General features: G+C 34.0%; 2 protein-coding genes across 2 annotated transcripts; one reads left to right on the top strand and one right to left on the bottom strand.

Moving 5' to 3' along the window:
• Nucleotides 1–1,436: 1,436 nt before the first annotated feature.
• Nucleotides 1,437–2,474, bottom strand: LOC134275125 (uncharacterized). Its single transcript, XM_062757366.1, has 2 exons — nt 2,212–2,474; nt 1,437–2,043 (listed from the first exon to the last, which is right to left on the bottom strand). The coding sequence occupies exons 1-2, from the start codon at nt 2,472–2,474 to the stop codon at nt 1,437–1,439; spliced, it is 870 nt and encodes a 289-aa protein (XP_062613350.1).
• A 10,445-nt stretch (nt 2,475–12,919) lies between these two features.
• On the top strand, nt 12,920–15,344 carry LOC134275124 (ATP-dependent DNA helicase RecQ-like). The gene is made up of 3 exons (XM_062757365.1): nt 12,920–13,214; nt 14,029–14,154; nt 15,217–15,344. The coding sequence occupies exons 1-3, from the start codon at nt 12,920–12,922 to the stop codon at nt 15,342–15,344; spliced, it is 549 nt and encodes a 182-aa protein (XP_062613349.1).
• The last annotated feature ends 1,652 nt before the right edge of the window (nt 15,345–16,996 follow it).

Genomic DNA, 16,996 nt, shown 5'->3' with positions numbered 1-16,996 from the left:
TTCATTGATATCTTTCAGAAATTTGTACATGTCATCAATATTAACTGCACATTTTTGTTCTTTATTGGAAGCGTTTAAAATTTTCCAGTAATCTTTCGAGTTAGTTGAGCGTAGGTTTTTTAGTTTATCTGATAGATCATTTCTATATTTCCGTATGCATTTATCCATGGTCCTTTTGTATTCTCTACTCGTGGAGGTAAGAGTTAGTTTATTTTCTGCTGATTTTTGTCTATTGTGCATTCTTTTTGCTAAATGATATTTTTTCCTAGCAGTTCTACAATCTTTATTAAACCATGTTTTATTATGTTTACTGTCTGGTTTTATTTTCTTTTGCATTCCAAATGTTTCTTAAGCTGCATTTATAAAAACCTTACTTATATCATTTGCTACCTTAGAAATGTCCGCTCCGCTAATCGTATCATCACGGGTAGATAATTCATTCAAAAAGTTTTCAATAGCCTCTACGCTTGACAGCGAGATTTTACTACTATAGTGATCTGCTTTGTCTTGACACCACAGTTTCACACTTGACTGATTCTCACCTACGCGAACATTTTCAGACCGTATATCAAGACTGGAAATTGTAAAAGATAACGGTTTATGTACGTCTGAAAATAAATTGCAAAAATCGTGAATATAAAAATCTTGTAAAACTTCTAACATATTTACGCTAGCTAGGACATAATCAACCGTGCTACAGTTTTTACACGTGACAGCACCAATGTTTTTATCGTTTCCTAGACGGCTATTGACTATATATATCATTGTTTTTACAAAAATCTACTAACTTATAACCGAAATTATTAACATTTGAGTCTTGAACAATTCTTTGTAAAGGTATTGAATATTTCTCAAAAATAATTGTTCGTGCTTCAATTTCATTGTGAGTTAAATCATCACATACATGTTCTTTTGACAAAAAGCTATCGGGAATAAAATAACCAGGTAAGTGACCAGTTCTTGCATTAAAATCTCCGAATAAACAAACATTTCTATTATCATCTGCTAGAGTAATCAATTCTTGTTCTATTTCTAAAAAAACAATCATTAGAGGAGTATTTACTTCCTTCGGGAGGAATATAACAAACCCCGAATAACATATCTTCACTTGTGTTAAAAAGAGCTTTGTTGATTCTAAACCATAAAACATATTTACAGTCAGTTTTGACAATTTGTACATATTTCACAATGCTGTCCCTTATTGCTACTAAGATTCCACCAGATCTAGTCTTTTTTAACTTATGTCGATTTTTAGCGTATATGACATATCCAGGTATACAGATACTGTCCGTGTCATCGGTTTTGGTCTCGGTGAATCCGATCACATCGTATTTTAATATGTTCTCTGAAAACTCGCTGTAATTAAGTCGGTTTTTGCCGCACACATTCAATGTTAAGAATTTAAGAGCACTGTTTGTCCGTTCTCCTGCGCGTTCCTACTTGTCGGGGGTTGATGATACTCGCGCCCTCTTTAAATTGCGGTCATTCGGTGTTCTGTTGATCTGATCAGGGGCGGATTCACTGTTCCACTCGGATCTAAAAATGGGGGCGTTTTCCTGCGAAATGTATTCCTTCCCGTTAATAAAGAGTTTGTCACGCACCAACTTTGCACGCTTGTGATCCAGTTTTGCTTGTTTCATCACAGGGTACAATTTTTTCCTTTTCTCCTCGATCTCCGGTGGAAACTGCTCGTTCACATACACTCCACTTCCCTTGAGTCTTCTAGCTGCGTTCGATAGTATATGGTCCTTGTCCTTGAAAAATGAAAATTTGGCCACTATTTTTCTCGGGAACTCACTAAACTCATTGAACTTGCCCATTCTGTGAACCCTTTCAAAATCTAATGGGTATTCCAGTCTGTACTTTCTTTGGAGGAAATCTTGCAGTACCTGTTCGGTGTGTTCCCACGCATGTTCCCGTATTCCTGTGAATACCAGATTGTCGCGCATTGAGCGTGCCTTCAAGTCAGTTACAGATTCTTGGAGACTAGAATTTATTTCCTTAACAGCCCTTAGCTCTGATTCTGTTGACTTCTGAGCGTGTCTACAATGTTCAATATCTTTTCTGTCATTGATTATCATGTTTTTATTTGATTTTGTCTCTTCTTTAACCGAGTCAAACAAGTTTCCCAGGGAGTTTACGTTTGATTCTGGATTTTGCAGATCTTTTTTCGTGCTTTTCATTTCATCTTCTACTTTATTGAGGTGGTACTTCATTGAGTTAAGAGTACCTTGAATTTCATCTAGAGAGCACATTTTTTTCTCAATAGTTGTGAGTCTAACGTCAAGGGCATTGTTCTTAATTTCAATGTTAGAAAGTTTGGAATTCATTTCACTTAAAAGTGAGTGTATGGATGATAGGGTTATCTCACTCTCTCCAGGGTGCCTGTTATGTTGTTCATGCTCTTGATCATAAACGATTGCCCGAGTTTCCTCAAGCAGTTTTGTTGTTTCAGACACTGATGTGTTTGACATGTTTATCATAAAGTTACACACGAAACACACATAGAACTAGGAACAAGGTATGATCTTCACCTATTCAATGAGGGATAAATACACTGCAGTGTAAACTACGTGTTTATCACAATGGACAATGTTCACTGGTGAGCTGTTCTCATTGTTTATGTCGGAGCATTCCGAAAGGAGATTAACAAATGACACAAAAAGAACTATCAAAAATCTCCAAAACTTCTCCTTAATGTCTCTACATACAAACAGACTTATCTATACATCTATACATCTAAGTACTCACTTCTGTCGATAAAATATCACATTTTAAAGGTTTTTTCTAGGAGCCCTTCAACAACCAACCTGTTTGCTCGGTGACCTCTGACCTATCCCTATGTCAGAATGTACTAATAATTGACCCGATTCTAAAACGAAAGTAGAACTTTTACATGTGGTTGACATGTATGTTCAAATAACAACAAGCACAAAGTTTGCATTATGGAAAAAGTTGATTCAAGTTATGATTTATTTTATTTAGTTTTTTAACTGACTGACCGCATATAACATGTTTAAGGAGTGGCGCATAATATTAGAAGCCATAGACTTAAAACTGTATACAATGAAAAAAGAATTAGCCTAAAGAAAGACGTATATTTCATTGACTGAAAATCACTCTGCATAAGATTTATGTCATGTAGTGTACAATCCTTAAGCCTTAACAAATAATTTAAAAGAGATTGAGAGAGAGAGAAAGCTAGAAAGCGACACGATATAAAATTCGCAGGGAGGACATCGGAGAACTAGAGCGGGCTGTCTACATAATCTATATATAAAAAAAATAATTAAAGATGCTTCAATTTAATCATTTAACCCTGTTACATTCTTCTATAAAATAACAAAGTGTACGCTTCAAGACTAGATTTTATGAAAAATATTTAATACTGTCTTGTTAAAATGAGAGCTTAATTTAAAAGTAATTGGAAAAGGGGGGGGTGTTTTCAACTTAATGTGCTCATGCATTCTCAGTTCTCCACACGGTAAAATGAATTGATATTTAAAACCATTGACTGTATTTAAGTATTAAAGAAATCTACAAAAAGCTTTTGATGACAGTACACATACATGTGAGAAAAAATATGAGATGAGATTTTTTTGAACAAAAATTAAACTTTTTAAAAAAGTACTTGGGAAGATAAACCACTGCAAATACAACAGAATAATTTTCCTCAGAAAATGTCATCTACGTGTAAGGAGAAATTTAAAGAAAAAACATATACATTTATGAAAGCTTATGTTAACATTATGGTCAAAAATTATTATAATGAAATTAATATATGAAAACTGAAAACAAATTAATAAAATGTGACTTTTTCATTTAGAATAATTTATTTTGTAATTGACTGTAATGAATTTGTTAAAATACTTAAAAAAAAAACAAATAATCATTTCTCAGGCTATTTAAATCCATTCCCAGGTTAAAAACAATGACCACAGTAATTATCAGTAAATCTCAGCATCGACAGTACCTCAACAGTAATTATCAGCAATTCTCAGCAGCGACAGTACCTCAACAGTATTTATCAGTATTTATCAGACTCCACAGTAAAAGACGACAGTAATTATCAGTATTTATCAGCAACAACTAAAATTATCAGCAACAACAGTAATAATAACAGTAAATATCAGTAATTATCAGCAAGAACAGCATCGTATCAGTAATTATCAGACATTATCAGTAAAATTTGGGATTCTCAGCACTTTTTTCGTCCAGTAGTGTGAAGGGGCCAAAAGTCGATTTTAGAAGTCTTTATTGTTCAATGTCTTTTTACAGATTATGGAAAATCATTATTTTAGAATAAAAATCTCAATCAAAATCTGATCTCATCTCATCAAGAATCGAACGGAAGACCCACTCGTTGCTCGCAACGAGATCGTATCTAGTTATTATTCTTATTATTATTCTTTTTTTTGACAAAATTTTGTGCAGGCGATTTCTCGAGAACTATTCAGCGGTTTTCAACAAAACTTTCACAGAGTATGTGTTATAATATGAAGTTGTTACTTTTGAAGGAAAATTTGGAAAATACGATTCCAGTTCCAAGTTATGGCCAATTTCCTGATTTTAAAATGCAATTTTGTCGCCCCTTTTTATCGAAAATGGCTGAGTATATGAACTGGAGACTAATTGGAGATGATAGATCATGACTTTGTGGTTTGCAGAATCGTCTTTTTGTGAGTCGTCAGTACTTCCGGTTTGTACCGGAAGGGTATTTAAAAAATGCAATTTTCCAACTTTTTTGTTATTCAATATTTTTTTGTGATTTTAATAATTTAAATAGAGACTCATTTGCGAATGCGTTATATGTAATTTGTTTTAGAATCGAAAAAGCCAATCTCGAGATATTTGCATTTAAAAATTTGAAGCGGTGTTTTCAATGGCCGAATGGTTAACGCGTTGGATTGTCACGCGAGCGACCCGGGTTCGCTCCCCCGAATGTCCGATTTTTTTTTATCACTTTTTCTGCTAGATTTTTTGCATTTTATTTCAGAATGGGACGGAAGACCTCTCGTTGCTCGCAACGAGATCGTTCTAGTTATTATTATTATTATTTTTTTCCCCAAATCTTGTCGGCAAGATTTCTCAGAGATGGCTGGACAGATTTTCATGAACTTTTCAGGGATGATAGAGAACTAAAATACGCCCAGGCGTTTTTTTCTTTTTTTTCAAAATTCACTTCCGGTCGTCAGATTTGTCCGATTTCCGCTTTTTTCAAAATAATTTTGTCTAAGTCATATCTCAGAAACGGTAAGAGATAGAGACACCAAACTTATATGAGTAATAGATCTTAATAAGTAGGCATGTCCATTTGGGTTAAGATTGTCCGCCGTCACTTCCGGTCGTCACAGGAAGTGATCTAAGAAATCGAAAATTTCAACTTTTCTTTTATGAAACTTTTTTAGCATCACATTATAGCATCTTATTTGTAGTTTCGAAATATATCAGTCCAACCGGAAACAAAAACGACAACTTCCGGTTATAAGAGAAAAACTGCATAATTCGAGTATTTTTCTTTCCCATAAATATTTTTTATAGATAAAGTATTTGTAATGATTTTTGGGTATGTTATCTAGACTGCAAATATCGACAGTAACGTCAAATATCTTTGTAAAATTCACTTCCGGTCGCGTGATTTCCTGTCCTCAAAATGAGAAGTTATCATAGCTAGATCTCGTAAACGGTAATAGATGAAGACACTAAACTTATGGGAATGGTAGATCTAAATGAGTAGATAAATTCATTTGGGATACAATCGTCCGCCGTCACTTCCGGTCGTCACAGGAAGTGATCAAAGAAATCGAAAATTTCAATTTTTCTTTATGGAACCCTTTTTGGCGTCACATTATTGCATCTTATTTGTTGTTTTGAAGTATGTCAGTCCCACCGGAAGCAAAAACGACAACTTCCGGTTATAAGAGAAAAACTACATAATTTGAGTATTTTTCTTTCCAATAAATATTTTTATAGATAAAGTATTTGTAATGATTTTAGGGTATGTATTGTTATCTAGACTGCAAATATCTACAGTAACGTCAAATTCTTTTTAAAATTCACTTCCGGTCGTGTGATTTCCTGTCCTCAAAATGAGAATTTATCATAGCTAGATCTCGTAAATGGTAAGAGATTAAGATATCAAACTTTTACAAATGGTAGATCTTGATGAGTTGACAAAACCAGTGGGAATAAGATTGTCCGCCGTCACTTCCGGTCGTCACAGGAAGTGATCAAAGAAATCGAAAACTTCAACTTTTCTTTATGGAAACTTTTTTGCATCACATTATAGCATCTTATTTGTAGTTTTGAAACATGTCTTTACCACCGGAAATAAAAACGGCAACTTCCGGTTATAAGAGAAAAATACCTATTATGAGTATTTTTCTTTCCCATAAATATTTTTTGTAAATAAATTATTATAGGAGTGATAGATCTTGATGAGTAGGCAAATTCATTTGGGTAAACATTGTCAGCAGTCGCTTCCGGTCGTCACAGAAGGTGAACAAATAAATAAAAAAATTCATTTTTTTTATGGAATCTTTCTTAGTAATACATTATAGCATCTTATTTGTAGTTATGAAATATGCCAGTACCACTGGAAACAAAAACAACTACTTCCGCTTATGAGAGAAAAACAATATAAATTTAATTATGTACTATACCATTAATATTTTTTTTTTTATAAAAAGAGCAGTTGAAATGATTTTAAGGCATGTTATTCAGACTGAAATGTCTATAGTAAAATCAAAAATCTCTTCAAAAATTTACCACCGGTCACGTGATTTCTTGTCCTCAAAGTGAGAAGATAACATTACGAGATCTCTTAAACTGTAACAGATCAAAACACCAAACTTTTATATGAATAATACACCAAGAAGATTGGGCAACAGATATAGGATAAAGTGCGTTCTCCGTCACTTCCGGTCGTCACAGAAAGTGATAAAAAATTGAAAATGATTTTTGTAAATGTTATTAGGACTATAATTGTCAAACGTAACGTTGAGAATCAAATCTTGGTAAGTTACACCTACGGCCGTTTGTTTTCCTGAATCATTTAAAATATTATATGCCTTTTTAAAATAGATAAAAGTTCATTCATGCAGATAAAGAGAGGAGCACGGAAGACCTTCTTTGTTGCTTTAGCAACAAGAGATTCTAGTTATTATTATTATTATTATTATTTTTCTTACCGATTTTGTGCACGCTATTTCTCGTAAACTACTGGGCCGATTCTCATGAAACTTTCACATCTGATAGGTACTGATCTGAACCTTATTGGAAATTTTTTTCGCTGACGCCGTCACTTCCGGTCGTAAGATATGGACAATTTCCTGATTTTAAAATGCAATTTTGTCTTGATCTAGTAGCAAAAACTGCTTAAGATATGAACTGGAGATTAATTGGAGATGATAGTTCATGATTTATAGCGTTGCAGAATCGCCTTTTCGTGCGTCATCATTACTTCCGGTCGATACCGGAAACGAATTTAAGAAACGCAATTTTTCAACTTTTCTTTTTTAATATTTTTGTTTTAGAATTGAATAGAGACCCTTTTGCAGAAGCGAAATATGTAATTTGTTTGAAAATCGAAAAAAGCCAATCTCGAGATATATGCATTTGAAAACGCGAAGCGGCGATCTCATTGGCTAAATGGTTAGCGCGTTGGATTGTCACGCGGGCGACCCGGGTTCGATCCCCCGTGTGACCAAAAAATTTTATCATTTTTTCTGCTCAATTTTTCGATATTTTAAAATTTTAAACCAATTGGAACAATATATTATAAACTTTTAAGCATATCTTGCGTAATAAGGGGTCAGAAGGGGCAAGAATGTCACATCTTTGACGCTTTATATCTCAAAAAGGGGGAATATTTTGATAAGCAATATTGAACAAAAGATGGTCAGAATAATGTTTTAAACAATATGCATACTTTGAATATTTGTAAAACGGCCCCATTAAGGACTTGTAGGAGTGGCCCCTAAATATTTTCATTGAGCACATCTCTACAACGAATAGAAATCTCTGAATAAGTGTTGAACAAAAAATCTTCAAAATCACAAGATCTTTCATTTGATATCAAGAAAAAGGGGCTGACCCCTCAAATTAGGGGCTCAGAGGGGCCAAAAGTCTTTTATCTATAACTCTCTTATGATCAATATTTTGTTATACATTACTGAAGCAAAAGTATTTATCTTAACGATTTGCATCAATATATGATTTTATTTTGATAATATGATACTTAATTAGGGGTCACAAGGGGCCAGAATGTCACATCTTTGACGCCTTATATCTCGAAAAGGGGGAATATTTTGATAAGCAATATTGAACAAAAGATGGTCAGAATAATGTTCTAAACAATATGCATACTTTGAATTTTTGTAAAACGGCCCCATTAAGGACTTGTAGGAGTGGCCCCTAAATATTTTCATTGAGCATATCTCCACAACAAAAAGAAATCTCTGAATAAGTGTTGAACAAAAAAATCTTCAAAATCACAAGACCTTTCATTTGATATCAAGAAAAAGGGGCTGACCCCTCAAATTAGGGGCTCAGAGGGACCAAAAGTCTTTTTATCTATAACTCTCTAACGATCAATATTTTGTTATACATTACTGAAGCAAAAGTATTTATCTTAACGATTTGCAACAATATATGATGATATTTTAATAATATGTTACGTAATTAGGGGTCAAGGGGCAAGAATGTAACATCTTTGACGCTTTATATCTCGAAAAGGGGGAATATTTTGATAAGCAATATTGAACAAAAGATGGTCAGAATAATGTTCTAAACAATATGCATACTTTGAATTTTTGTAAAACGGCCCCATTAAGGACTTGTAGAAGTGGCCCCTAAATATTTTCATTGAGCATATCTCCACAACAAAAAGAAATCTCTGAATAAGTGTTGAACAAAAAATCTTCAAAATCACAAGACATTTCATTTGATATAAAGAAAAAGGGGCTGACCCCTCAAATTAGGGGCTCAGAGGGGCCAAAAGTCTTTTATCTATAACTCTCTAACGATCAATATTTTGTTATATATTACTGAAGCAAAAGTATTTATCTTAACGATTTGCAACAATATATGATGATATTTTAATAATATGTTACGTAATTAGGGGTCACAAGGGGCCAGAATGTAACATCTTTGACGCTTTATATCTCGAAAAGGGGGAATATTTTGATAAGCAATATTGAGCAAAAGATGGCCAGAATAATGTTCTAAACAATATGCATACTTTGAGTTTTTGTAAAACGGCCCCATTAAGGACCTTCATCGATGGCCCCTAAATATTTCTATTCAGCATAGCTCCACAACAAAAAGAAATCTCTGAATAAGTGTTGAACAAAATATCTTCAAAATTACACGATCTTTCATTTGGTATCAAGAATAAGGGACTGACTCTTCAAATTAGGGGCTCAGAGGGGCCAAAAGTCTTTCTTCTTTAACTCTCAAACGATCAATATTTTGTTATACATTACTGAAGCAAAAGTATTTATCTTATTGATTTGCAACAATATATGATAATATTTTAATAATATGTTACGTAATTAGGGGTCACAAGGGGCCAGAATGTAACATCTTTGACGCTTTATATCTCGAAAAGGGGGAATATTTTGATAAGCAATATTGAACAAAAGATGGTCAGAATAATGTTCTAAACAATATGCATACTTTGAATATTTGTAAAACGGCCCCATTAAGGACTTGTAGAAGTGGCCCCTAAATATTTTCATTGAGCATATCTCCACAACAAAAAGAAATCTCTGAATAAGTGTTGAACAAAAATCTTCAAAATCACAAGACATTTCATTTGATATAAAGAAAAAGGGGCTGACCCCTCAAATTAGGGGCTCAGAGGGGCCAAAAGTCTTTTATCTATAACTCTCTAACGATCAATATTTTGTTATATATTACTGAAGCAAAAGTATTTATCTTAACGATTTGCAACAATATATGATGATATTTTAATAATATGTTACGTAATTAGGGGTCACAAGGGGCCAGAATGTAACATCTTTGACGCTTTATATCTCGAAAAGGGGGAATATTTTGATAAGCAATATTGAACAAAAGATGGTCAGAATAATGTTCTTAACAATATGCATACTTTGAATATTTGTAAAACGGCCCCATTAAGGACTTGTAGAAGTGGCCCCTAAATATTTTCATTGAGCATATATCCACAACAAAAAGAAATCTCTGAATAAGTGTTGAACAAAAAATCTTCAAAATCACAAGATCTTTCATTTGATATCCAGAAAAAGGGGCTGACCCCTCAAAATAGGGGCTCAGAGGGGCCAAACGCCTTTTATCTATAACTCTCCAATGATCAATATTTTGTTATACATTACTGAAGCAAAAGTATTTATCTTATTGATTTGCAACAATATATGATGATATTTTAATAATATGTTACGTAATTAGGGGTCACAAGGGGCCAGAATGTAAAATCTTTGACGCTTTATATCTCGAAAAGGGAGAATATTTTGATAAGCAATATTGAACAAAAGATGGTCAGAATAATGTTCTTAACAATATGCATACTTTGAATTTTTTGTAAAACGGCCCCATTAAGGACTTGTAGAAGTGGCCCCTAAATATTTCCATTTATTATATCTCCACAACGAAAAGAAATCTTTGAATAATTGTTGAACAAGAAATCTTCAAAATCACAAGATCTTTCATTTCATATCAAGAAAAAGGGCCTGACCCCTCAAATTAGGGGCACAGAGGGCCAATATTCTTTTATCTATAACTCTCTAATGATCAATATTTTGTTATACATTCTTGGGGCAAAAGTATTCATCTTAACGATTTGCATCAATATATGATAATATTTTTATCATATGCTACGTAATTAGGGGTCACAAGGAACCAAAATGCTCTATTTTTTATGCTTGATGTCTCGTAAAGGGGGAGTATTTTCATAAGACTCATCAAACAAAAGATTTTCAGAATATCGTGATAAAAATGAGAAATTTTAACCAGGGAAAACTCAATGTCATTCTCTTTAAACAAATATCTCAGTCAAAATCACATCTCAACTTATCGAGAAATTCAACGGAAGACCTACTCGTTGCTCGCAACGAGATCTTATCTAGTTATTATTATTTTTCTTCCTGGGAAAGTTTTGTACTTGAGTGATCTTGTAAACTACACATCTGACTAAGGTAAAATGTTTTTAGGGTCAGTAGACATGTTATGTAGATTTGCCGAACAAAGGTCATTTTGCGCGCACGTGCTTGCAAGAGCGCGCACGTGCAACACTTGAAATGACCGATTTAAATGTTATAGGCATAACTTTTCACATTTTTGATGAAATGCTTTGAAACTCATAATATAAGGATATATTTGTGACATAAACAATATGACATGGTCAAAATAGCAAGATCTCACGCGCATGCATGTGCGCTTCGCTCTGATTGGCTGAAACTAGAGTCTCTATATCTTTCTTGTTTCTTGACGACATTCTTTGAAATTTTGAACATAGCCATGCATTAAGATATCCTACAACCTGATATATAGCAATTATCATGAAAACACGTGCATGCACGTGCGATGTAATCTGATTGGCTGAAACTTTAAATAGCTATAACTCCCTTGGTTGTCAACCAAACAGGATGGGATTTGGAACATTGATAGATATAATGAACTTACTAGAAGGTATGGTCACCATGCACATGCATAGACGTGCGTGTACGTGCTCTGCAATCTGATTGTCTTAAACTTTAAATAGCTATAAATCCCTTGGTTTTCAAACAAACAGGATGGGATTTGGAACATAGATATATATAAAGGACTTCTACAAGAAGGTATGGTCACTATCCAATGCATACATGTGCGTTTACGTGCGCTGCAATCTGATTGGCTGAAACTTTAAACAGGTATAACTCCCTTGGTTTTCAACCAAACGGGGTGGGATTTAGAACATAGAAAGATGTAATGGACTTCTACAAGAAGGTATGGTCACCATGCTCATGTATGCACGTGCGTGCATGTGAAATGGGTAAAATCAAAAATACACTTGAATGAGCGTTTTTTTTTTTTTGTTTTTTTTTTTGTTTTATACTTTTGGATTAAATACTTTAATATTTAGCATATTAAAATATATTGATTGTGTAGACAATATGATATGGTCATTACGCACATACATTCACATGCGCAAGTGTGCAATGATAAAATTCGAATGAACATGGTACGCTTCTGAGTAAACGTTGTTAAAGTCTCAAATGCATAGTTTGTCTTATTTTATTAAGCTTACAGGGAATATGAATATAAAAGGGAGTTGGGGAGCATTTGGGGAACATCTGTAACGGTCCCCGTTACAATTAGCACTAGTTTCCGTTGAAATGATGAAAATACCCTATTTTATATGCTGACATGAATTCTTAAAAACGCAACATTTTCATCTATGAACGACTTGTTTCATACCAACTATAACCGTACTCCGCCATATATCTTTCCGATACGTTGTCTTATTGTTACGATCTATACCCTAATTTTTGGGGTTTTACGTCGTTAACCTCATTAACAAAAATTTGCAGACTATCGGTATTGTTGTGGATTAGGTAAGATATAAATTGTACTCTATTCGCTCATTGGTCTGTATAAATGTTACAGCTAACCAGCGTGCGCAAAACAATTTATGTTCGGCAATATTACAAATGAAGCGTGTGAGATGATGCGTAAGTTTTTGGTGCTCTCTACTCAAGAAAAGCGTCCCCTGCTTGACGCTTAGGAAAAAAAAAACACAATCTGACTAAAGCCAGCCCTCTATTTACGCTATCGCATAGAGGATCTGATAACTCCCCATTAGAGGTCATGTTCTGGTGAACTTTGTATTTGCATATTGCGTCAGATTTTCAACCAATCAGATAAGCTGTTGTAAATGAAGTTCCTTGTATGAAGAAAAATGGCGGATGTTGATCGGGTAGTGCAAGAAGTTTTAAAAACAATCCGTATTAAGTCCATTAAGAACGAACAGAAATTAATTTTGAAATGTTTAATCGAAAATAGAGACTGTGTTGCGGTGTTACCAACCGGGTTCGGAAAATCACTTCCATTTCAATTGTATTTGCCAGTTAAGAGAGCTTTGGAAGATGACGAGAGCTTTGGGAAAGTTATCGTTTGTTGCCTTCTTGTTTCGTTAATGCAGGATCAGGTCAACAAGCTCTCTTCTCTTGGACTGATTACGGCAGCTTTTAAAGGTTGGTCTTTAAATTCTGATTACCGCAAGGCATATTGTCGTGTAAAGAGTTCTGTGTTTACCTAGTAAAAATTCGAATTATAATTTAACAAGTCGGACACAACCATTAGTGGTAGTGAAACCTAATAATAGCTCTTGTTTTTCTAATAGATAAATTTAGCCATATTAACAAAATTTCCAAAGTATTGAAACTAAAACGCAAATTGCTCTCAGATTTGTCATATTTGAATCTTGAACATTTATCACAATGCAGTATTCAGCAGCTTTTAAATGTGAAAAAATGTATGTTAACTTAATGATATGTGTTGAGACAATATTAAGTATAATTACATCTTATTGCTGTGTATGATTGATAGGCAATGATCATGTTGACACTGACAATTTTCTCCGAATTAGTCACTTATATGCATTTTTTTCATGTTTGAATAAGTTGAACAGCTTATCAAATATAACAAATTTGTATAGCTTTCTAAAGCTAAATAGTTTTTCACACTACATGTCTATAGATGTAAATGTATATAGATATAGATATAAATATTGTGCCAGACTTGTTTAAGTCCATTGAGGTGCAACCAGTTTAACAATTAGATATACTGACTATGCATGCAGTCAGGTCATCAGGACATTATCAGGTACCTAATTATTACACTGCCAATGTAAACGTAAAGGATATTAGTATATTTTACATGTATACACAGTGCTAAAATGACAAGATGACCTAACACATTAATAAGAAAGATAAGGCATATTTTTGGCTCTTGTTGGTGCTATTATCATTAATGGCTACTGAATTAACAATTTAGTGGTTGTTATAGGCAAAGACAAAGAGACAGATGACTTGATAGAAGCTGGAAAAGTTGACATAATTTGTGCATCACCAGAGTCCTTGGTTGGAGATAGCCGTTGGAGACAGACCCTTCAAAAACTGCATGTAACTGCAAGTAGTTGATGAATTCCATACAGTAGCCACCTGGCAAGTATTTTCTATTTATTTAAAATAAAATTAAACTTTTATAATTAGAATAAGGAAGAGGAACAGCATTGATGTTTAAAGTTTGGTAAAATTTAGGTTCTCCTAGGCCTCATGAACTATATTCCTCTTAAAAATTTAATTTAATTTTCATGTCATATTAACACCAGCAAGTATAAAAAATAAGGAAATTCTGTAATTAAAACATTTTAAAAAACAACAACTCTTATTTCAAATTTAGGGGTGGTCTAGAAGCAGAAAAAGAGGAAAAGGTCTTCAGAAGGTGGTTTCGACACATTGGAGAAATACGGTCATATTTTCCAGATGCACCTCTACTTGCATTAAGTGCTACATGTACGAACACAATTAAGAAAAGGGTCACAGAAGTTCTGGGATTAAAGGAGTATGAGTATATCACAGTTTCCCCAAACCAAAAAAACATAAAATATTTTGTGAAAAAGGTGGAGCAGAATATTGAGTCTTCATTGTTATGGATTGTGGACGCTATTTCTGAGATGAAGGAGAACTTTCCCCGAACAATAATATATTGTAAATCAATAAGAGACAAATTTACAATTTTCTTTCAACTGAATTGTCTAATATACACAATATCAAAGAAATGATAGAAATGTTTCATTCAGAAACATCTGAGGAAAAGAAAAAAAAACTACAATTGAAAATTTAACAAAGGAGAGTCAATTGCGGGTTGTTGTTGCCACCAGTGCATTAGGAATGGGAGTAAATGTATCATCATGCCACAATGTTATTATGTATGGGCCTCCCAAAAGTTTGATAGATTTCATCCAGGAAACGGGGCGAGTTGGACGAGATGGGCAACACTCATGTGCCATTTTATTGTATTATGGACAACAATTGAGAAATGTTGACCAGGATGTAAAAAAATATCTAACTTCAACAGAGTGCAGAAGAATTCAATTGCTTAAAACATTAAAAACTGTGCAGAATACTGGAAAATATACTTGTTGTGACATTTGTGAAACAATTTGTTCATGCAATTCTTGTTCTCTATCAGTATTGGAGAAAGCAGCAAGAAATCTGTCTTTTGACAGTGTTGAAGACATATTGGATTCCTCCAGTGACAGTGATACTTTGTCATATGAGTATGATTCAGGTGATGATGACCTTAATGAAATGAAATAAATGATGCACTTCTGAACTCTGTTTTTGTTTACTTTGTAGGATGGATCCAGCACATTCTATATTTTTGTTTTGTTAAAATTCCTGCTATATCTTCGGCATTTATTTAGTACATTTATATTCATTAATGCATCAAAAGTTGATAAGGTAAAATAAAAAGGTGTGTAGGATGTGTGCTGGATCTCTCCTCTTTTTAAGGTCACCTGAGTCAGTCAGGGGACCCACTGCTCTCTGTTTTTTACCGTCAAACGTCGTTCGTAAACTTTTGAACATGTTTATCTTCTTCTCTGGAACCAGTGAACCAATTTCAATCAAGTTTGGCATGTAGCATCTATGGGTGAAGGGGAACAAAAATTGTAAATTTCATGGTCCCTGCCCCCCTGGGGCCTGAGGGTTGTTGCCAAAACCACTGAAATTAATTCAATTTTTAAAAATCTTTTTTACTCATGGACAGCAAGCAGTCAAACTGTTTGCATAATTGTATTAAGCATTAAGTCCTCTATCAAAATTGTGAAATTCATGGTCCCAGGGTCAGGGGTTCTAGTGCTAGGGCGGGACTATATACATGTAGATTATATAGTGAAAATGCATTAATTCTTTGAAAATCTTCTCTGCTCCTGGATATTAAACAAACTGACTACATAGTTATGATGAGGATGGGTGTCTCTTCTAAAATTGAGAATTTCTTGGCCCCAGGTAGCTGCAGAACTGTAGCATTATGGTTTTATATTCTAGTCTTTGGCCATAATGCTAGAGATCCCGTAATGCAAAAAGACTTTTTGCGCAATTTTTTTGAGGATTTCTTCACTTTCCAGGATTAGTCAATCAACTACCTTTCACTCCCTAATTATAGACACATTCTTTAATCATGCAATCTGTATATTTTACCCACCTACCATCCCCATATATCTATCTTTACAGGCAATAAACTCCCTTGAAGTGAATTTTCAACAATCCAACAGATAATTCTAATCGAGCGAGTTTATCGCTTGTAGAGATGACTATAAAGGGTTGGTGGGTGGATAAAATATACAGACTGGTTAAAGAATGTGTCTAAAATTAGGGAGTGAAAGGTAGTTGATTGACCAATGCTTGTAAAAGAAATTCTCCTCAAAAGTGCGCAAAAAATCTTGCGCCGTAAATTGCACATTTTTTGCATTATGGGATCTGTAGCGTTATGGTCAAAAGCAAGAATGTAAAACCATAATGCTGCAGCTAGGCCCCAGGGTCAGGTGGGGGGTGGTTCTAATTATTTTATGAAAATTAATTCATGCTTTGAAATCTGCTCCTTGGTATTAGTCAAACATTTATGATGAGCAAGAGTGCCTTTTCCAGAATTGTGAAATGTGTGGAACCCGAGTCAGGGGTGGGGGGGGGGGGGGACTACTGATCATTGCTGAATATCACTGATAAGTTGAAATGCATTATTTTGTTCCCCTCCTCTGCCTATGGGTAATAAGTTTCCAAAGTAAGCATGTTAAGTGTATAGTTCTGATGAGCAATGGTTCCTCTTTCAAAATTTTGAATGTCATGGCCTCTGGTTTAAAACATGAACCAAATTTTATGGTTGGAAATTTGTTACATGATGCTCAGGTGACCTACAAGGCCCATGGGCCTCTTGTTTAAGTAAGATGAATAAGACCATAAGATATCCA

The sequence above is a fragment of the Saccostrea cucullata genome, unplaced genomic scaffold (genome assembly GCF_032062105.1).
Source record: "Saccostrea cucullata isolate Sc308-1 unplaced genomic scaffold, CSIRO_AGI_Scuc_v1 ctg1359, whole genome shotgun sequence".
NCBI lineage: Eukaryota > Metazoa > Mollusca > Bivalvia > Ostreida > Ostreidae > Saccostrea > Saccostrea cuccullata.
This window is presented reverse-complemented; position numbering and strand designations above follow the sequence as displayed.

What these genes read in the sequence shown, in the direction of transcription:
- LOC134275125 (XM_062757366.1), bottom strand. Translation starts at nt 2,474, where the DNA reads ATGTCAAACACATCAGTGTCTGAAACAACAAAACTGCTTGAGGAAACT. An exon ending in GGTACTCTTAACTCAATGAA is followed by an intron (nt 2,044 to 2,211) that starts GTACCACCTCAA and finishes TGAACATTGTAG; the next exon opens with ACACGCTCAGAAGTCAACAG.
- LOC134275124 (XM_062757365.1), top strand. Translation starts at nt 12,920, where the DNA reads ATGGCGGATGTTGATCGGGTAGTGCAAGAAGTTTTAAAAACAATCCGT. An exon ending in GATTACGGCAGCTTTTAAAG is followed by an intron (nt 13,215 to 14,028) that starts GTTGGTCTTTAA and finishes TGGTTGTTATAG; the next exon opens with GCAAAGACAAAGAGACAGAT. An exon ending in AAAACTGCATGTAACTGCAA is followed by an intron (nt 14,155 to 15,216) that starts GTAGTTGATGAA and finishes GTTCTCTATCAG; the next exon opens with TATTGGAGAAAGCAGCAAGA.